Consider the following 22,317-nt stretch of genomic DNA (forward strand, 5'->3'; position numbering starts at 1 on the left):
CTTTTTTCCTAACAATTGCAATTAAACTTCTGTCTAGTAACTTCATTTTTCAAGCTGGGTGTGGTGGCACACGCCTTTTATCACAACACTTGGGATGCAGAGGTAGGAGGGTAGCCATGAGTTCGAGACCACTTTGAGACTATGTAGTGAATTTCAGGTCAGCCTAGGCTAGAGCAAGACCCTACCTCAAAAAATAAAAACAAATTCCACTTTCCTCATTTCATGAAAGTACATCCTAAATAACAATAAAGACTAAGGACCCTGGTGATATTAAAACATGACCTTTTCGAAATTATAGTTTTCACTTCTCTAAAATTAGCCTCAAGTATCTCTCCCCAAGATTAGCTTTCACAAATACATATTAGTGAGTATTTATTTAGCTCCCTTCAGCACCTCACTCCAGTGTGCATGGTCCTTGCATGCATCTTTCTGTTTGTACGCCCCGTGCTGTCTGTCTGTCCAGTGGCAACCTCTTTCCTGTACTGCTAGGGTACTGCATTTCTCCATTGACTGTCATTTAAATGGGTTTGTGAGAATTTTTTCTTCTTTCTTTGTTCTTTTTTCCTTTCTTTCTCACCCCGTCCCTCCCCCACTCCTGGCTTCTTTCACATTTGTCAGGTGGCCATTAAGTTCCTTAACCAGTGTCTCCTAGACTCAGCGATGCTGTTCATCCAGGCTGTCGTGTCAGCCTTCTTCTCTACCCCACTCAACCCTTTCCTGGGCAGCGCAATATTCATCACTTCCTATGTCAGACCTGTGAAGTTCTGGGAGAGAGACTATAAGTGAGTAAATACGTGAAAGACAACTTCAGTCATTTTGAAGGGAAAAACTTTTTTAAAATGTTTGTTTGTTTGTTTGTTTGTTTGTTTGTTTGTTTGTTTGTTTGTTTGTTTGTGAGAGAAAGAAGGGGCACACTAGGGCCTCTAGCCGCTGCAAATGAACTCCAGACACGTGTTTCACCTTGTGTGTCTGACTTACGTGGGTCCTAGGGAATCAAACCTAGATCCCTTGGCTTTGCGCGCAAGGGCCTTAACTGCTACACCATCTCTTCAGCCCCATTTTTTAGATTTTTATTTATTTATTTGAGAGAGGGAGAACAAAGAGAAAAACTTCTGACAAGATTATTGCAAAAGATTATTTTAGATTGTCATTAGCTATGATAAAATGTTTTTGCTAAAAATTACATTTATTTGGGAATCATATAAAGGAAGTGTTCAAGAAAATTAGTCTTTATTTTCTGCACTCATAAGATTTTTCAAAATATAGTTCTAATTTTTTTAAATTGTTCATAGACTTCTGTAAAATGTATGATAAATTAAAGTCATAACTGTGAAAAAATGTAGTTCTAATTAAATACTCATTCTGCATTTTTTTCTTCTAAGAATGTCTTAGAATTAGTTCATGTTGATAATACTGTGGGGCTAGAGAGATAGCTCAGTGGTTAAGTTGCTTGCCTAATACAGCCTAAGGATCTAGGTTTGATTCCCCAATACCCACATAAAGCCAGATGCACAAAGTGGTGCATGCATCTGGAATTGGAGTTTGTTGGCAGTACAGAGAGGTCCTGGCATGCCCATTCATTTGCTCACTCTTTTTCTTTTAAATAAATAAAATATTAAAAAATACTATGAATCTTTGTGTTGTACAGTGTTTATCATTGTAAGTTATGAGTTATGTCATAGTTTTCTTAGAAACACTTGCTATTTCTGTAGCTAAACTTTTATTGGCATTTCTGCTTTTTCATGAAGAAAAGTTTTTAATGACCAACTTTGTATACAAAATATTTTCTCCTTGTAGACTTAGTTCTTTAGACTAACTTAACCTAATGTTTAGTGACAGTCTTATTAAATACCCAAATCTGATATTTTTTTTTTTTTAGAAAGAGTTCCTAAGAGAGGAATTACTTAAGTGTGGAGCATACACATTTTCACATGTGTAGGCATGCTGACATAGAGAGCACTTATGCTTGTTAGAATTCTTCTGGCTTTTTTGTACACCAAATGTATTGGCATTTTCACTCAGTGAACTAGCTTGTAGGTTTGAAGTTCCTAAAACACTCATAATGTTTCCCATTTTGGTGAATTAAAATTTTTCTGACCCAACATCTAGGCCAAAATAGTGTTCTGTATAGCAGAAAATTTTGGAGCTTTGCATGATGGCACACACCTTTGATCCCAGCACTCAGAAGGCTGAGGTAGGAGGACCACCATGAATTTGAGGCCAATCTGAACACAGAGTGAGTTCCAGGTCAGCCTGGGCTACAGTAAAGCCCTGCCTCAAAAAGCAAAACAAAAAATTACAAATACTTAATTTAAAAATGCATGCCATTGTTTCTAATCCCAGAACTCAGGGGACTGAGGCAAGAGGATTACAGGTTTGAAGCTAGATTATTCTACATAGGAAGCCCCTATCTTAAAAGAAAGAGATACCCTCTTTTCTCTTGCTCTTTGTTCTTTCTCTTTCTCTGGTGTGTGTGCCCTCTTTCCTTTCCTTTGTCTGTCTCTTTCCCCTTCTCCCTCTCCCCTGTTACTAATGAAGACTTAGATCCAAGGAAAACAAAAGAAGAAAAAATATAATATCATTGCATATTAACATAAGTAATATTTTAAAGTTAAGAATACATTCTTCACCTACCAAAAAATTAACTGGGAATGAAGAGTGGCATTGTTTTACAGATTTGGACATCTTTTAATATCTTACTTACTGTAAGAGGTCTCCACTCTTACCTGTTTGTGTATTCAATCTGTTGCAATACATTGTTTTTCTTGGAATATAGGAAGGAAATTTGGCCTTGCAGATACATAGTTGGAAAAGAAAGAAGTATTTTAATTACTTATTTATGTACACTTACTTACTTTTTTTTTTTTACACTTACTTACTTTTTTGTTTGTTTGCTTTTTTGAGGTAGGGTCTCTTTATAGCCCAGGCTAACCTGGAATTCACTCTGTAATCTCAGAGTGGCCTGGAACTCATGGCAATCCTCCTACCTCTGCCTCCCCAGTGTTGGAATTAAAGGTATGTGCCACCACGCCTAGCTTATTTCTTTATGACGAAGTATAAAATGGCTAAGAAAACAGAAACACTACTACTGTATTACAAATACTGAGTTTATTTCTCATTAATATTTTTGTTTTCCACCATTTCCATGTCTGACCATTACTTCTATGTCCTGTCATAACATTTCACACATACATACTTAAAATTAGCAGGGGGTAGAGTTCATCTTAAAAATTAAGTAGGCATTTTAGACAACACATTCTTGGGAATGGAACTTGGACAACATTTATGAAACATGATAGAGAAAGTTCTCACTTTGCATTATATAAAAAAAAAAAAGGCCGCCAGGTATCAACTGTTACAGAAACTAGGACAGAAAATTCAACAAACTACTTAAACTACTTTCTTATAAAAGAGACCTCCAGGCTGGAGAGATGGCTTAGTGGTTAAGGTATTTGCCTGCAAAGCCAAAGGACCCAGGTTCAACTCCCCGAGACCCACATTAGCCAGATGCACAGGCAGGGGTCATTAGTCTGCAGTTCGTTTGTAGTGGTTGGAGCCCTTTGCACGCCCATTCTCTCTTTCTCTCCTTCTTTCCCTCTTTCTCTGTCAAATAAATAAAAATAAAATATTTTTTCAAAAGAAAGAAAGAGAGACTTACTCTATTGCCAGAGATCTTGAATATCCTCCTGGTCAGTCATTCAGAAGCAGTTCTTCACATAATTGGTAAACTTGGCTTCCATTTTGTGATAAGAACCACCTTTTTCTATATTAGCTTGTATTTTTACTTTAATGTCATCAACAGAAACAATAGGTCCTTTAGTGTTTTAGCATTTTTTTCCCTATTTTTTGAAGACTTCTTGACCTTTTGATCTTGGTGTTGATGATTTTGAGTCTTTTTTATTCAGGTTTACTTGTATTTTTGGCTGGAACATCTCATATAGATTTCTTTACTGGGGCTTTTTCTTCAATTTTATCATCATCATCTTCATCCTTGTCATAATCTCCATCAGCAGCAAGTTTACATTTTTTGTGACTCTTGCCGTCGCCTCCAGGGCTGTTGCTTTCCATACATACTGAAGAGTTTCCCATCCTCCTTCCCTTCTCCTGACTCTGTGTCTTCCTCCTCAGCTAAGTGCTGTCTGCTAAAGTGCACAAGCCCTGAAGCACACTTCAACTTTAAGACCACAGGTAGTGTCATTTCAAAGCCCCGAAGAGAAAATGCTGGTTGTACATTTTCAAAGTCGCCAGTGGTATTGTAACTGCATGCCTTCATACTCATTGCCTGTGACTCAGTGGTATGCAGGTCATCTTTTGCCCTCACCCCTAAACTGACTGTGCTTAAAGATAACTGGTGCTCCTCCTCTTCATCCACTGTAATGTGACAGTCTTTGTCAGCCTTCAGTTCACAGCTGCAAAAAGAGTTCTGGGGCACCAGCGGGCTCATGTCCATGTTCATGTCATCGAATCTTCCATGGGGTGGCATGCACTTTGCCATCAACAGAGTCTTAAGACAATATTTTTCTTTTTAAATTTTCACTAAAATTCAGCAAGTGGTAGTTTCAGTGTTGGATCTAAACTGTATTAATGAACTTTCAGAACTGTGTTGTGTACAAATCCATCTGTCTGCTTTGTACTTTGAGGTTTTTACTCATGTGTCATTTTATAGCATTTCTTAGTTATTTGGAACTGTTAGCTTACTGAGCAAATAGATCTTCCAAATGTTAGTGTGTGTCATTCAAGTGTTTATTGATGTCATTACTGTCAATCTCAAAAAAGTTATATTGGGAGGCCATCAAGTTTTTGGTGATAGTTTCAAATTTCCCAAATTCTGATTTTTTTAACTTGAAAACTTGAATTTTAAAAAAAGTTTCATTTGAGAGCGACTGTGTGTGTGTGTGTGTGTGCGCGCGCGCATGCATGCATGCATGCGCCAGGTAGTCTGGCCACTGCAAATGAACTCCAGACACATGCGTTGTTTATTCATCTGGCTTTACATGGGTACTTGGGAATTGAACCTAGGCCAGTAGGCTTTACAAGCAGGTGCCTTAACCACTTAGCCATATTCCTAGCCTAAAAATTGGGTTTTTATTGTCAAGAGCTACATGTTTTCCTCAAAGTGACAGGCTCATTTTTCTTTGTTATTGAGATATGTCTGTTAAATAACACATCTGAGTAATCTTGTAGTTTCTTCATCAGTTGAAGTAAAAATGATTTCCCGGGAGAAAGGCTACAAATTCAGCTTGTAGTTCAGACAGCAGCCCTTGAGATAGCTTAGTTCAGAATACAGAAGTGCTTTTTGTGCACTTGCTCATGCAGGATGTAAAGTGGCCTGTACTGACTTACAAAACAAGTAACTTTACTGCTTCATGTGAAGTGTCTTTTTAGTTATTTATTTGTATGTGTATGCCAGAATCTCCTGCTTCTGCTTCTGGCTTTATGTGGTTGGCTAGGAAATTGATTTCAGGCTGACAGCCTTTAGAAGCCAAGTGCCTTTAACTACTAAGACATCTCCCTAGTCTCTTAGGGTGTTTTTGAGTAAAATGAATAGCTTGTTTATTGTGCACGTGTGGCAGTGAGGGATGGTGCCATCTCCTTGGTTCATAAGCCAGCACCAACATTCTTACACTGTTGCCTTTGCACCATCAATACTGGTGTAAACATAGTAGAAAAGTGCAAATGGAAGCTCAGTGAGAATAATCTTGACCTGAGAAAGTCCATAAAAGAGCCTTTGATTCTGTGAGCCACATCTAGCGAATCATCCTTCTACAGACCACAGCATCACTGGGCATTACTAAATGTATTCTTCCCCAGCAGAGAATGTTTCATGTCCTGTAAGCTTGTGAAAACCATTTGCAGGCTGCAATTTTTATCCTGGTCAAGATCATTTGCAGTACACTTACAGTTGTCTTTTTACAATTTAATTTAATTTTCAATTAAATACAAAAGTGAGGGAAAACCTGTTAGTTTTATGTGTTATGAAAGTAAAAGGGAAAAATTAAAAGTGTAGCCATAAAATTGTGCTACCAAAAAGTAGACTTTCTCAGAAATGTTCATAAGGTGGTAAGATTCATTTAAAGTATATTTTGAAGTTCTCATTTTTAATATTCTTTTAAAGATACAAAGTCACTAAAAACACTTTATTTTGTCTTCTTCAGCACAAAACGAGTGGATCATTCAAATACCAGATTGGCTTCTCAGCTTGATAGAAATCCAGGTAATAGCCCTATTTGTAAGGAAGCAAGCTGAAGGGTTTGATTGATATATGTATATATTCACTCTCGCTCCCAACTTACTAAGAGTGTCTAAAAGTAGTCCATTTTGGTCTGGGAAATGGCTTAACAGCCAAAGGCACTGTCTTGCAAGGCCTGTTAGCCTGAGTTCAGTTCCCTAGTACCTACATAAAGCCAGGTGCACAAAGTGCCATGTGTGTCTGGAGTTCATTGGCAGTGGCAGGAGGCCCTGGCACACCCATATTCATATTCTCTCTCTTCCCCTCTCTCAAATAATTAGAATTGTTTTGAAAGTCTATTTTGCTTTTGAGACAGGGTATCTCTGTGTAGCCCTATCTGGCCTGAAACTCAACTATATATTCCAGGCAACCCTTTAGCTCACAGTTGTGCTGTATCCTCTCAGGGGCTGGGTTTACAGGCACAAATAGTAATTTAAATTTAAAAAATTATTTGCTTTATTTTGTCCTACATCAGCAAAGTGCAATGTATATGGATTGGAGTATCCCATTTAACTACCCATCTTTTACAAAAATATCATAAGAAAGTTGATCAGAATAAAAATGACCATCTCTTGCAATGATTTCATAATTTGTGACTTAGTCTGTTCTCAGTGACAGTTTGCTGTTGTCAGGAAACTGGTTTGGATGAGGAGGTTGACAACAATTGTTACTGAGCAAGGCATGGTAAAACAAAACCACTCTCCAGAGATCGTTCCATAAGTTAGGAGAAAGCAGAGCAGAACTAGATAAGAATGCAGAATATGTGCCATCAGACTCATAGACTCTTCTCCAAGGATGTGGATAAGTATTATTTTCTTTTAATGAGGCCATAGATGTCATGGGGGTGCAAATCCTCAAGATGTGGCTTCAGTGGGTGGCATGTAGTTGACAGTGTCATTGCTGGATGGGTTTTTAGCTTGGTCATTTGGGAAATATTAGTGTTATAGCCCACCCAGTGGTAATCTGATATTTCCCTGTGAGCCTCACTGCTCAACCATGAAAGACTAATGAGTTGGCCAGAACCTTAGAACTTTAAAAAAACAAATGACTCCCAGACTGGAATGTCTGTATCCATTTGATTTATAAATTCCCTCAAATGTTCTCTATCCATATGAAAAACCAAATCATTGAATTACTTTTTAATTATGAAATTGAATTAGGGAGAGCTAGTTGTTTGACATCAATGACCCTCTCACATTCTAGAAAGAACTACCTCATCTCTAGTACATGCTTATAATGGGCTAGAATTCTTGGGATGCTGACATTACTATCCTGAAAAACAAATCAGTATGCTTTTAAATATGTATAACTTTTTTTGAGAGAGAGGGAAAGAGAGAGTGTGTACACTAGGCCCTCCTGTGCTAGAAACTCCAGACGAGCCGCCACTTTGCATCTGGCTGTGCAGGGGCACTGGGGGGCCAACCTAGGTCAGGGTGCTTTGGAAGCAAACTCCTTTAGCTGCTGAGTCAGCTGTCCAGCCCAGAAATCAGTACTTTTCTTTAATGGACATAGAACTGTATGTTACCATTTTATTGACATAATCTTGTGTTCCCCTCCTTTTAATATTTAGTTAGATGGATTTTTGAGACACTTATTAATCCTTTTTGCCATTCTCCAGTACTGTACCCAGATTCCTCTCAGTAGGCCCCACCTCCTTTGTTTCTACTTCTTTCCAGTACTGCCACCATCTGGGAACCAGTCAGCCAGCACATGATTTAAAGATTATGGCTTTTTTTTTTTCCCCCAAGTAAATGCAAACTTTGGAATTAAGTTTTAGATTTTCTTTGTCTTGCTATCTAGCTGAACTCAAATTTGTAGCAGGAGGGCTAGGATTATAGGCCTGTGCCACCACACTCAGTTATTTTCAATAATTTTAATAATCATGGTTTTCAATATAAAGGAAACTTAAAAGTGAAGTTAACTTTTAAAATCCCTTTTTATAGGATCAGATGACAACAATCTGAATTCCATCTTCTATGAACATCTAACCCGATCCCTACAGCACAGTCTCTGTGGTGATTTGCTCTTAGGACGGTGGGGAAACTATGGCACCGGGGACTGTTTCATCCTGGCCTCGGACTATCTCAATGCACTAGTGCACCTCATAGAAATAGGCAATGGCCTGGTCACATTCCAGCTGCGAGGACTTGAATTTAGAGGTAAGGAATTCATTTTATTTTCAGAGCATCTGTGACATCCAAATTTTATATATTTGCATCTCAAATCAAAAATTACAAAATTAGATCTTTGGCATTGTAGAATGAGAAAATGTATTAAAGAGTAATTATTAGATTATCCTCTGCCCCAGTTCTTATTGAAAGAAGCATCTTTTTTCTGCATGATATTGTGTGTGCAAGTAGTGACAAGGGTATAATGCAGTTGTTTCCTGAAAATACTGAGCTTTCATTCTGTCTGGTCTCTTCCTAGAACATGTATTCAAGCATAGAGACATAGACTGCTGAACAGAACAATAGTGAATATTCATGAAGATACCATGTCATTGTCCTCAGTAATCAGAAGGGGGTCCAGATCAATTTCATTATTTCAGAGGAAACGCCTGAGCCCCTTAAACAGTTACTCTCCATTACCTTATTACCTTCACCCACTAGCCTGCTATAATTACATGCTGACAGATGAGGCTGTTTCTACATAGAAAATCATATTCACATTCACAGACATCCTAGAAGTTGAGGAACTTATAAGCATGAATAGAAATTTGCTTTTTAGGAATCTCAAGTCCTGTTTTTTAATGTCTTTCTGATCAGTTTTAAAATTCTTGTAAATTTTGTGGAGTATTTTCTTGTAATAGGAAGCATTTGAAAGAATCAAAGTAGACACCGTAATGGCTTATCTGTTTGTCGACTTGACTATTAAGATGTGCCTCAGAGACAAGTGAAGCTCACTCCTGAGTGTGTCTGTGAGGACCTTTCCATAGAGGTGGGGAAGGCCCACTCTTACAGTGGACAGTTCATTCCACTGTTCTGATTTTAAATGAACTCACCTCCTTAGGGGATACATACACATTTACTCGTTTGGCACAAATGCAATCATAAACTCACTGGAAAGATTTGAAAATCTATGTGTCAGCACTAAAGATGTTAGTTTAGGGCCCAAATTTTCAGGCTGTTTCTTGGCCTCACACACGTTGTGATGATTTTGCAAGAAGAGAGTGGAGATCACTTGCATTTGGGAGTTTGCCACGGTTTGCTAATGAGCCTTCTCAGGCAACCATAAATAAAATGTGTCTTTTCTAAATCTCTTATGTCTTGTAGGCATTTTTTCCCCATTTTCTACTTTCTATCCTTTTTTTGTCTTTCTTTTTTTTTAGGTACCTACTGTCAACAACGGGAAGTGGAGGCCATTACTGAAGGTGTAGAGGAAGATGAAGGATTTTGCTGCTGTGAACCTGGCCACATTCCTCATGTACTTTCCTTTAATGCTGCCTTTAGCCAGCGCTGGCTAGCTTGGGAAGTCATAGTCACTAAGTACATTCTGGAGGGCTACAGCATCACCGATAACAGTGCTGCTTCTATGCTGCAAGTCTTTGATCTGCGGAAAGTTCTCACCACTTATTACGTCAAGGTAAGGGTATGCTTCTGCTTAGATCTTTGAGTGCTGAGGAATTTGGGAGGAAGTCATACATGCATTATTTTTATTTATGTATTCTTTCATTCAACTTTACTCTGCTCAGAATTAAGCCAGGGGCAGTTAAGTATATTCGACCACTGAGCAACATCTCCAGCCCTTTGTACATATTTTAAACTTGATCCTTGCTTCTAAGTAGTGGATTTCAATTTTCTAGAATCCAGATGAGTTGGCAAAAATATACCTATAGAATTTTTTTTTTTTTAATTTTTGGTTTTTCAGGGTAGGGTCTCATTCTATCCCTGGCTGACCTGGAACTCACTATGTAGTCTCAGGGTGGCCTTGAACTCACAGCGATCCTCCTACCTTTGCCTCCTGAGTGCTGTGATTAAAGGCGTGCACCATCATGTCCGGTTCTAGAAAAAAAAATTTTAATAAAAAATATATACTTATAAAGATCTTGTACTGGACGTGATGGTGCATGCCTTTCATCCCAGCACTTGGGCCAAGGTGAGAAGATCACTGAGAGTCCGAAGCCAGCCTGAGACTACATAGTGAATTACAGGTTAGCCTGAGCCTAACTAAATCCACGCCCCCCAAAAAAATATCTTGTGATTTTTTCCCCCCTTGGATATGGAGACAGAACCCAAGGCACTCTACTGCTGAGCAAAGCCCTCCGCCCCTAGATCTTACTGTTCTCTGAAAGGAACGTGTTTCATTTGTTCATTAGCATAACTGGTAGCATTTGTAACATATGTTTTAGGCAGCGTGCTGAGGAATGTTCAATCCCCTCCCAACACACACTCACTTAAGAGTGTTACATTTTAATTGGGGTGCAGTCACTTTGACATAGTTGGCCACCCACATGGCTGTCCTAAGTCTGTAGGATTTGAGACTCTTGGGGTCTACCCAACTGGACAAACTGTCTTAATCAGGCAGCCATTCGTAGGACTTAGACTTTCCTTCCCAATATCCAAGGGCAAAGGCCAGGCCTCTCATTGGCATGATCAGTCATTTATTATACAAAATATTCTGTTTCTGTTGTTGTCATTGTTGTTAAAGGTCTTGTAAAAATAAAGAAAAATGGTAATAATTCAAGAACTTCTAGGCAAAACCAGTATATTTAAGAAACATGTTATTAATTTTTATGACTCACATCTGAATTTTCCAAATTTGTTGATGTTAACCTCCAAATTCCATTTCATTTGCACTGATGTGGGTGAATCTTGAGCTTGATTAAACTCAACCTCAGGAAGCTATCTCTTTTTCTCTGCCTCTCCCCTCCCCCAGCTGTATTTCTGTCACTTGATATATAAACACCAGATGGTTTTAATAGCATTCTGAGAAATTTTTAAATATAAAGGCAGCATAGTAAACTTGTTCACCTCCAAAAAAGCATCCTAAATTCAACAACATGAAAATTAGTACAAATAAAGTCCAGTCAAGTTACCTTGCTGAATTCGTGATCGTGATTTTAAGATATGAAATGTTCTTACCATCCAGGCAGTCTTGAAGCATAGCATTCCTAAATTGTATGCTAGAGTATAGTATTTTTTATTTATATTATCCATAGAAACAGTTGGAATTTATTTTACTGAAGAATTAGAATTAACTAAATTGTGATTTAACCTGAGTTCTTTTCCTGTGTGTTCATATTAGGGTATCATTTATTATGTCACAACCTCCTCTAAGTTGGAGGAGTGGCTAGCTAATGAGACAATGCAGGAAGGACTGCGTCTGTGTGCAGACCGAAATTATGTTGATGTAGACCCAACATTTAATCCAAACATTGACGAAGACTATGACCATCGGCTGGCAGGCATATCCAGGGAGAGTTTCTGTGTGATTTACCTCAACTGGATAGAATACTGCTCTTCCCGGAGAGCAAAGGTAGGGCTCCTGTATTTCATTTGCAATTCTTTTCAAAATATTTATTTATTTATTCATTCATTCATTCATTTATTTGAGAGTGAGAAAGAGACAGATAGAGAATGGGCATGTCAGGGTCTCTAGCCAGTGCAAATGAACTCCAGACACATGTGCCACCTGTGCATCTGGTTTTACGAGGGTACTAGGGAATCCAACCTGGGTCCTTTGGAATTGCCAGCTTAGCACCTTAAACGCTAAGCCATCTCTCCAGCCCTCGTTTGCAATTCTGAATCCAGGTTTCTCCAAAGATGGAAGGAATATCCCTGTTAGTTATTGTGAGTTAGTTTTTCTTGAGCTTCCCATATTCTGGATTAATGAAAAATGTCTGGATCATCTTTGGCCCAATGAAACTCTGCCAAGGCAAGAGAAAGAGAATGGCCCCAGGTTTCTCTTTCAGTGTCCTAATCTCACTGTCCATATAGCATCCCTCCCCCTTGTGCATGCAAGTTCAGGTTATGTGCATGAACTCTCCAAAACCTAGTCTTCCTTGGCACTGCCCACCCAACTTAGAAGAGTTCAGTATGTTTGTCTCAAATACAAAGTCTTGAGCAATACTGAGTGCTAGAACTTCCAGCCATGGTGGAAGTGTCTGCTATTGTCCATCAGCACATGTGATTTGTCACCTTTAAAGACCTGGACTTTACATTTTACTTCACTTTAACTGATTTAAATAGCCTGTGTGGCTGTGGCTACTACATTGGGTAGTGTATGTCTAGGTCACTGACTTTCAAATATGAATTTGGATAATGATGACATAGGATCTTGTGCCAGTGAAGATCTTTGGGGCTCCTCCAAGAAACTCTTGATTCAGCAAGATTATAAAATATGGATCACCGTGGGTGATTTTAATTCAGATGATTCCCCATCCACACATTAGGACAGCTTATCGTACAGTAACATAAATTACCAACGTCAACAGCTACTGTTTCTTATAGGTCTTAGAATGCTTATGGGTAATGTCACATCCCTAATCAGACTCCTGTCAGATAGCCACAGTGCCTAAGGCTGTGATTCGAGAGCTCATTCAGCAATGTCAGCTAAAGATTTGTGGAGCTGAACCACTCAGCATCCTGAGTACTTGACATTGTGGAGCACAGTGAAACATGACTTACTGGACCTCCCCAGGAAAAAGCCATTCTGGGGATGGTGATTCAAAGAACAGAATACATGATATTAATGAGGTGGGATAATCTTGATTTAAGTAAAAATTTGTAGCAGAAGGGAGAATATACTGCTGACATAAATACTACTACTGATTGCCTCCTCCTCTTGAGACTCCACCATATTCTTCCAAGGCGTTCTTCTAACTTTTGTATTACATAGAAGTGAGACGTCATCCTTTCCTTCTCTGATTGTGTTCTAGTTGAATTTTTTTCCTCTGTCCTCTCTCTAATGTATGAATTAAATATTTTCTGATTATTAAATACATATGTGCCTTTTCTGATAGCAAATGTTCTCTATTGTTTAAAGCCACTGGATGTGGACAAAGATTCATCCCTGGTGACTCTTTGTTATGGACTCTGTGTCCTGGGACGGAGAGCACTGGGAACTGCCTCCCACCATATGTCCAGGTAAAGTAGCCATTTCTGTTTCCAAAAAGGCAAGTACAGGAGGCTGTCTAACCTAAATTGAAATTAATTTTTATTTTGGGCTACTTTGCAAATGTTTCTTTAGATTTTATTTTTTTAATAGATCTTTTTATCTGAACAGCTTGTATTCTACTAACTGGTTAATACACCTGGCTTTTAAAATGCACACTTGTGTGAATAGCTACTATTAATGGAATTAAGATCATTTACAATCATGTCATAAGCTTTTATTCACTTTCTCCCATACATACCTATTTCCCTAGAAAAATTCACCTTCTTTTATTTTTCCACACTTCTTTGCAATCTTTGTCCACAGAAATTTCGTATATAATGTAGTATATATTTCATTCTGGGATTGTGAAAATTAATTGAATTTTCTGACACAGATATACAAATGAATTACAATTAAGAAATGCCATATAATGGGCTGGAGAAATGGCTTAGTGGTTAAGGTGTTTGCCTGTGAATCGAAAGGACCCAGGTCCAGTTCCCTCAGGACCCACATAAGCCAGATGCACAAGGGGCACATGCATCTGGAGTTTGTTTGCAGTGGCTAGAGGCCCTGGCATGCCCATTTTCTCTCTCTCTGTCTGTCTCTCCTCTCTCTCTCCCTCCTTGCAAATAAATAAATAAAATTAAAAAGAAAAAGAAATGCCACATATTTTAATTTCTTTCCCTTTCTCCCTTTGCTTTTTTTTTTTTTTTTTAAGAGAAAGAGGCAGATAGAGAATAGGCACTTAAGAGCCTGCAGCCACTGCAAATGAACTCCAGGCACATGAGCCACCTTGTACATATGGCTTACATAAGTCCTAGGGAATTGAACCTGGGTCCTTTGGCCTTTTAAGGCAAACACCTTAACTACTGAGGCATCTCTCCAGCCCTCCCTTGGCTTTTTTGAGGTAGAGTCTCATTCTAGCCCAAGCTGGCCTGGAACTCACAGTAATTCTCCTACCTCAGCCTCTCAGAGTTGAGGGTTTAAGCGTGTGTCTCCACATAAGGCCGGGTGATGACCTGTTTTACAATAGATTCTCCATCATGTATTGTAATGTATTTTCCCCCATGGAGTGTTACAGTGGTTCATAAGCAAGGATCCCAGGTCAAACAGGTTCCTAGCTCTTGTGGTTGTGATTTAGGAGTTCTGACTTTAGTTCCTGGAACCTATTTTCAAAATAATCCTAAATGATTCTGATGCACAGCCAGATGTAAGAACCCATGTTATGAAGACCTTTGTCAAAATATGTGAACTTCTGTCTCCAATCTGAACAGTAACTTAGAGTCATTCCTGTATGGATTGCATGCCCTGTTTAAAGGAGATTTCCGTATTTCTTCAATTCGAGATGAATGGATCTTTGCTGACATGGAATTGTTAAGAAAAGTGGTAGTACCTGGAATCCGTATGTCCATTAAACTTCATCAGGTAAGAAGATGAGATTTTCTTTTAACTCAGTACTGGGGTTTGCTAATACTTTGACATTTGATTTCCACACTATGTTTTTGGTAATTTTTGAAAAATGCTGTCTTTTGAATCAATAAAAACATGATTTATGGCAGGACATTAAATCTTAAACACCTAAAGTTGTGTTTCTAGTAGAAAAAATTAATATTAATATTGGGAATTGATTGATCTGGATGAACATGAATTTGAAGAAAACTTTAAGCAGTTTCAAGCAGAAAATAAAGGTCTTTGACCTTGTTTTGACTTAATGTAATAGTAGTAATCCAGACCTCTTTCCTGGGTGAACGTCTAACAACTCCCAAGCACAGCATAACAGGAGCTGCTTTCACTGGACTCTGTATTCCATTTACTATGCTTTATAGAATGATAGGTTGCTAAAGGGAGATGTAGTTCCTTTGTTTTATCCAGTCTTCTTGGCATAGTCCTACACATGGTAGATATTGAATATTAGTCATATGAGTGAGTGGCTAAGAAAGGGACTGGGACACCCAGTCTGTATGAAAAGCTCAGGACTGAGCCATATCATAAGCAGAGGAGAGAGAGGATAAAATGGCGTTCAAGAACTAGTGTAGACATGTTGCCTGATGTGAAATATGCTTAGTTTAAATAGACACATCTTCCTTTAGTTAAAAGATAGGGGGGCTGTAGAGATGGCTCAGTGGAGCTTACAAAGCTTGCTGGCCCAGGCTCAGTTCTTCAGTACGCACATAAAGCCAGATGCACAACATTGCACATGTGTCTTCTGGAGTTCAATTGTAGCAGCAAGAGGCCTTGGTTTACTTATATTCTCTTTCTCTCTAGTAAGTAACATATTTTTAAAAATAAGTATGACAGGGGCTGAGAGATGACTCTACAGTAAAGTGCTTGCTGTGCAAGCATGAGGACTTGAGTTGGATCCCCAGCACCCATGTAAAATTGTTGAGCCGGGCGTGGTGGCGCACGCTTTTAATCCCAGCACTCGGGAGGCAGAGGTAGGAGGATCACCATGAGTTCAAGGCCACCCTGAGACTACATAGTGAATTCCAGGTCAGCCTGGGCTAGAGTTGACACCCTACCTTAAAAAAAAAAAAATTGTTACGTATGATGGCATGCGTTTATAATCCCAGTTCTGGGGAAGCAGAGACAGGAGAATCCTTGGGACTTCCTGGCTAGTTAAAGTAGTGATTCCCAGGGTCAAGAAGGGTTCTTATCTCAAATAAAGAAAAGAAAAAGATAAAAAGAGTAATTAAGAAGATGCTTAACATTGTCCTCTAGCCTGCACATGTATGTACATACACGTACCTTCACATGCATACCCATACATGTGAACATGTACATACACACATATGAATAAAAAAATGTATGAATAAGATATGAAAAACCAGGCTGGTGTGATAGCTTGGTGAAAAAAGCCTTTGCCATGCAAGAATGAGGACTGGAGTTGGACTCTCCAGCACCCACATAAATGCTGAGTGGAAGTGAGAGCCTACCTGAAATGTCAGTGCTTCGGAGGTGGAGATCACCCGGTCAAGCTGACTCGCTAGACTTGCTGAATCAGTTGTCTAGGTTTAAGTGAGAGACCCTGCCTGCCTCAGTAAGTTAAAATGGGGAACAAACAAGAAGTCACCTGATATTAATCTCTGTCCTCCACATGCTCAGGTGAACACATACACGCACATGCAAAAGGTAGAAAGAACAAAGACAATGAATGTATTGGAAATGATGTTCATAAGAACTTCCACTTAGTAACTTCTGAGGAACTATAGATGTTACCTTTGTCCTGGAAGTCACTCTCCACTTTTTCTAAATAAATGTACTTGGTATTTCTGTGTTTAGGATCATTTTACTTCTCCAGATGAGTATGACGACCCTACTGTGCTCTATGAAGCCATCGTGTCTCATGAAAAGAACCTTGTGATAGCCCATGAGGGGGACCCCGCATGGCGGAGCGCAGTTCTTGCCAACTCTCCCTCATTGCTCGCTCTGCGGCACGTCATGGATGATGGCACCAATGAGTACAAGATCATCATGCTCAACAGACGCTACCTGAGCTTCCGGGTCATTAAGGTAAGTTAACTGAAGGTAGATAGCTTCATCCACACTTGGAAATGTGATTGGTACTGATTTCAGGAAAGCAAATGAGCACACTGCATGAGCATTCAGAGTTAGGAGCACTTTGCACATCATATCAGTGATTCACTGTTCTCTGAGATTTCTGATTCACTTGACTTTTCTACCTATTTCAATGTTGATGGTCTTTTATCCATTATATGAAAGTGCACGCTCTGTGTGTTTGTGTGTGTACACATGGATTTAGACATTCATTTTAAAATTTGATTTTGATAGTTTAAATGATTTATTTATTTATTTGTTTGTTTATTTTTATTTATTTATTTGACAGCGACAGACAGAGAGAAGAAGAGGCAGATAGAGAGAGAATGGGCGCGCCAGGGCATCTAGCCTCTGCAAACGAACTCCAGATGCGTGCGCCCCTTTGTGCATCTGGCTAACATGGGACCTGGGGAACCGAGCCTCGAACCGGGATCCTTAGGCTTCACAGGCAAGCGCTTAACCGCTAAGCCATCTCTCCAGCCCTGATTTATTTTTATATACATCATTTAATCAACCCTCATCACAACCATCCTTTCGACATGAACTGTGTTATCTTCCAATTTTATCAAAAATATTTCAAATCTAGGGCTGGAGAGATGGCTTAGCAGTTAAGGCACTTGCCTGTGAAGCCTAAGAACGCTTGTTTGAATCTTCAGGTCACACAAGGGGGCACACGCATCTGGAGTTCATTTGCAGCAGCCAAAAGGCCCTGGTGTGCCCATTCTCTCCCTGGCTCTGCCTCCTTCTCCCTCTCTGTCTCAGAAATAAAATACAAAGGTTTCTTCTTTGCCTTTAAAAAAAAAATTTCAAATGTGGTTCACTAACTTGAGCTCTGTACGTGCTTAGTACTAAACAGTCTGCTAATGATGAGAGAAATTGGCTAAGTCTTACTCAGATGTGACCTACTTAGATATGTTCGCAGCTTTTCATAGTTGGCTGTCATGCTGTCTTGAGTATCACTTCTATTTTTGCTCTTTCTTTTCTCCAGATTTCATTCTTGGCTCCTTACTAGTTCCCATCTATTCTGGTTTCCAGGTGAATAAGGAATGTGTCCGAGGCCTTTGGGCTGGGCAGCAGCAAGAGCTTGTTTTCCTCCGTAACCGGAACCCAGAGCGAGGCAGCATCCAGAATGCAAAGCAGGCTCTGCGGAACATGATAAACTCGTCCTGTGATCAGCCTATTGGCTATCCGATCTTCGTGTCGCCCCTGACCACATCTTATGCTGACAGTCATGAGCAGCTCAAAGAAGTTCTTGGAGGACCTATCAGCTTGGGAAATATCAGAAACTTCGTCGTGTCAACCTGGCACAGGTAAGCTGTGGGGTTGTCTTTCTCAGCCGTGTCTGGAACATTTATCTCAGCAGTCTACATTAGCTCATCTGGACAAAAGACTTGGATGTCATGGCATAAAACAAACTTACTACATCTGAACATTAGGAAGTAGAATGGTAGTATTTTTTATTTATTTGGGGCGGGGGGAGACAGAGAGAGAGAATGAGAATGGATATGCCAGGGCCTCTAGGCACTGCAAAGGAACTCCAGACACATGCACCATCTTATGTGCATCCAACTTATGTGGGTGCTGGGGAATCAAACCTGGATTCCTAGGCTTTTCAGGAAAGCACCTTAACTGCTAAGCCATCTCTCCAGACCCGAACTGTGGCATTTTTATGTTTAGAACTTTCACAAAACCTAAGCTGTGACTCTGGTTAAGTGTCGTGGAGCTAGTGCAGCCAGGGTGCAACTTCAGTAGAACCTTGAGTATTCCCTTTCTTCTTATTTCTTTGCTTCTTGCAGCATATCACCACTATTAGAATTTGCCCTGTTTGTGCAAGCAATTGTAAATTGAGAGAAAAGTGTAAGAAATACTATGTTATCCCATTCTCCCACTTTGGCACTCTGCACACTTGCTGCTCCCCTGCTTGTGCCGTGCAGAGGTGCTGCTCCTGCCTTCTCAGCACGGTCAAGCGTGCTCCTGTGTCTAAGGAAGTGGCATAGATGGTATAGGAATGAACAGTAAAACAAAATTATGGAACATTATATTCTCAATTAAAAAAAATTACTTGCACATGTGTGTACGTACATGTATTCAGGCACCAGGGACTCTTACTGCTGCAAACCAGTACTGGATGCTTCTGCTGTATTTCGCACTTACCTGCCTTCTGTGGGTGGCTTGGGAATTAAGCCCAGGCTGGCAGGCTTTGCAAGCAAGCATCATAACTGCAGGGCCATCTTCCCAGACACTTGGTATCTTAAGAGTGGTTGAGTTTCTTTAATATCAAAACTTAGGGAAAACAGGATGTGATGCTTAGAGCAGCAAACTCCTAATAGTTTTCTCAAGTTTTCTAGGAGTACCCAGTGCTTATAAAGATTAAAGTTTTAACATTAGCCCTTAAGCAAACAGGAGGAACATAGCCAGGATAGTGTGCAAAGGAATTTTGTTTTCAAATAGATCTGTTACACTGATACTTCCTTGGAGAAATTGAGCTCTTCTTCCTAATAGAATGATAAAAGATAGGTACAGGGTTTCCAGTACCAAACTTAGTAACAGTCATCCAGGACAGTTGCTAGTTGTCCTGGGTTTAATTTGAACTGGAAGGTGCTTGCCACAGTAGCTCCCGAGGAAAAGAGCTAGAGAAAGAATAAAGGGTTGATGTTGAAGTGATCTTGGGCTAATGTTTCTTTCTCGGATATTTATTCCTAGGCTAAGGAAAGGTTGTGGAGCTGGCTGTAACAGTGGTGGCAATATCGAAGATTCTGACACTGGAGGTGGGACTTCCTGTCCTGGTAACAATTCAACCACTGCCAGTGATCCCCACAGCAACATGTCCCAGGGAAGCACTGGAAATCCTGGGCAAGGATCAGGAACAGGTCTCCACCCACCTGCCACATCTTATCCTCCAACACTAGGTAAACATGAAGAAAGTTACATATGGAATGCTGGCCTCTCAGTCACGGGGCCGGTGAGAATGTGCCTAAAAAGGGGAATGTATATTATCTACTTGGAACACACACACACACACACACACACACACACAGAATACTTTGCTAAACTCTCAATTGTACATTATACCGTTTAAAGCAATCATTTGTATAATTTTGATATATATATTTAATTAATGTTTACCATATTTTATTAACTCTATTAAGGGTTCTTGGGGAAAAAAATTTTTTTTTGAGGTAGGATCTCACTCTAGCTCAGGCTGACCTGGAATTCACTATCTAGTCTCAGGATGGCCTCAAACTCATGGCAATCCTCCTTATCTCTGCCTCCAGGGTGCTGGGATTAAAAGCGTGTGCCACCACGCCCAGCTAAAATTGGTTTTTAAAGTCATTATTTAATTATATTTTATTTAGCTTCTCTCCCACAAGACAATAGATTAGTTTATTCTGACAGTATTGTAATAATCTTCATGTGTAACCATTTATTACTTTCTTAGGCTAGAAACTTTAGATATGGAATCAGGGGCCAGAGGGATGGCTTGGTGGTTCAGGCACTTGCCTGCAAAGCCAAAGGACCCAGGTTCAGTTCCCCACAACCCATGTTAGCCAGATGCACAAGGTGGTACATGTGTATGGAGTTCATTTGCAGTGGCTGGAAGCCCTGGTGCACCCATTCTCTCATTTCCTCCCTCCCTCTTTCTCTCTGTCAAATAAATAAATAAAAACAAAACATTAAAAATGGAATCAGGGCTGGAGAGATGGCTTAGCGGTTAGGCGCTTGCCTGTGAAGCCTAAGGACCCCGGTTCGAGGCTCGGTTCCCCAGGTCCCACGTTAGCCAGATGCACAAGGGGGCGCACGCGTCTGGAGTTCGTTTGCAGAGGCTGGAAGCCCTGGCGCGCCCATTCTCTCTCTCTCCCTCTATCTGTCTTTCTCTCTGTGTCTGTCGCTCTCAAATAAATAAATAAAAAATTAAAAAAAAATGGAATCAGTAGAACAGAACTTACACAAATAAGTCTCTTGATACCTGTTACCAAAAAGTATTATCAGAAAGCTTTCTGTGTAGCAGACACTCTCAGCAGTCAGGAAGGAAAGCCTTTCCACCTTTGAGCATCACAGTGTTGCCTTCCTCGTGATTAAAACAAGCTAGTTAGCACATCCCTTTCCTTGTACGTACGTGCGTACATGTGTGTGTGTAGAACATTTTATATCTACTCAGCACTTTGAAAGCATGCAGCATTTTATTGTTCACTGTAGTCATGCCAGGCGATGCATCTCCCTGTCAGCCGCTGCCTATAGGTTCAGTTTTTAGCTTCCACATGTATATGAGTCATACAGTGGGGTTTCTTCCCCCCTCCTCTTTTAAGAAACAGAGTAACCTCAAACTCACAGTTATCCTCCTACCTAGGCCTCCTAAGTGTTGGGATTGAAGGTGTGCACAACCATGCCCACCTTAAAACTTTTTTTTTTTTTTTTTTTGTGGTTTTTCAAGGTAGAGTCTCACTCTAGCCCAGGCTGACCTGGAATTCACTATGTAGTCTCAGGGTGGCCTTGAACTCATAGTGATCCTCCTACCTCCACCTTCTGAATGCTGGGATTAAAGGCGTGTGCCACCACACCCAGCAAAAATACAATTTTTAAAATTTTTATTTATTTATTAGAGAGTGAGAGAGAATGGGTGTTCCAGGGCCTCCAGACATGACAAACGAACTCCAGACTCGTGCCACCTTATGCATTCAGCTGGATACATGGATACTAGGGAATAGAACCTGGGTCCTTTGGCTTTGCTGGCAAGTGCCTTAACTGCTGAGCCATCTCTCCAGCCCCCCCCAAAAAAAACAAATTTTAATATGATATACAGCAAGCCATGGGCTTGTCACATATAGCTTTTATTAATAGTTTATTTATTTTTTATATATTTATTTGAGAGAGAGAAAGAGGCAGATAGAGAATGAGTATGCCAGGGTCTCTAGTCATTGCAAATGAACTCCAGAAGCATGTACCACCTAGTGCATCTGACTTTACATGGGTACTGGGGAATCAAACCTGGGTTCTTAGACTTTGCAAGCAAGTGTCTTAACCACTGAGCCATCTCTTCTGCCTTTGAAAAATCAAATTTTAATTGAGGATTTTAATATATAGTCATATTTTGTTTCTAATTTTATTTATTGAGGAAAAGAGAGAAAGAGGCAGATAGAGATTGATGTGCTAGGTCTTTCAGCTTACTGCAAACAAACTCCAGACACTTGCACCACCTTGTGCACCTGGCTTATATGTGTCCTAGAGAATTGAACCTGGGTCCTTTGGCTTTGCAGGCAAGTGCCTTAACCGCTAAGCCATCCTCCAGCCCTGTAGTCGGTTATATTCTTATATCCTGTCTCTGTTACTTCTTCCCTACATGTAGTCTTTCCTTACTTTTTTTTTTTTTCCCCAAAATAAAGTCTCACTTTAGCTCATGCTAACCTGGAACTCACTCTGTAGTGTCAGGCTGGCCTTGA

The 22,317-nt window shown here is 39.9% G+C and overlaps 1 protein-coding gene, 1 non-coding gene and 1 pseudogene across 5 annotated transcripts in view; 2 read left to right on the forward strand and 1 right to left on the reverse strand.

The window, feature by feature from the left end:
* Positions 1 to 22,317, forward strand: part of Pcnx1 (pecanex 1) — a 168,365-nt gene that overhangs the window by 138,784 nt on the left and 7,264 nt on the right. For all 4 annotated transcript variants that reach the window (XM_045154648.1, XM_045154649.1, XM_045154650.1 and 1 more), the window contains 10 exons: positions 653 to 782; positions 6,156 to 6,214; positions 8,173 to 8,388; positions 9,558 to 9,811; positions 11,474 to 11,704; positions 13,214 to 13,314; positions 14,599 to 14,749; positions 16,604 to 16,834; positions 17,915 to 18,189; positions 19,583 to 19,788. In XM_045154648.1, coding sequence (XP_045010583.1) covers positions 653 to 782; positions 6,156 to 6,214; positions 8,173 to 8,388; positions 9,558 to 9,811; positions 11,474 to 11,704; positions 13,214 to 13,314; positions 14,599 to 14,749; positions 16,604 to 16,834; positions 17,915 to 18,189; positions 19,583 to 19,788 — 1,854 coding nt within the window. The remainder of the gene's footprint in view (positions 1 to 652; positions 783 to 6,155; positions 6,215 to 8,172; positions 8,389 to 9,557; positions 9,812 to 11,473; positions 11,705 to 13,213; positions 13,315 to 14,598; positions 14,750 to 16,603; positions 16,835 to 17,914; positions 18,190 to 19,582; positions 19,789 to 22,317) is intronic.
* LOC123462162 lies at positions 3,654 to 4,456 on the reverse strand (annotated as a pseudogene).
* Positions 6,803 to 6,906, forward strand: LOC123462579. Its single transcript, XR_006638377.1, has one exon. It is a non-coding gene; the product is annotated as a small nucleolar RNA SNORD16 (small nucleolar RNA).

The sequence above is a fragment of the Jaculus jaculus genome, chromosome 7 (genome assembly GCF_020740685.1).
Source record: "Jaculus jaculus isolate mJacJac1 chromosome 7, mJacJac1.mat.Y.cur, whole genome shotgun sequence".
Classification (NCBI taxonomy): Eukaryota; Metazoa; Chordata; class Mammalia; order Rodentia; family Dipodidae; genus Jaculus; species Jaculus jaculus.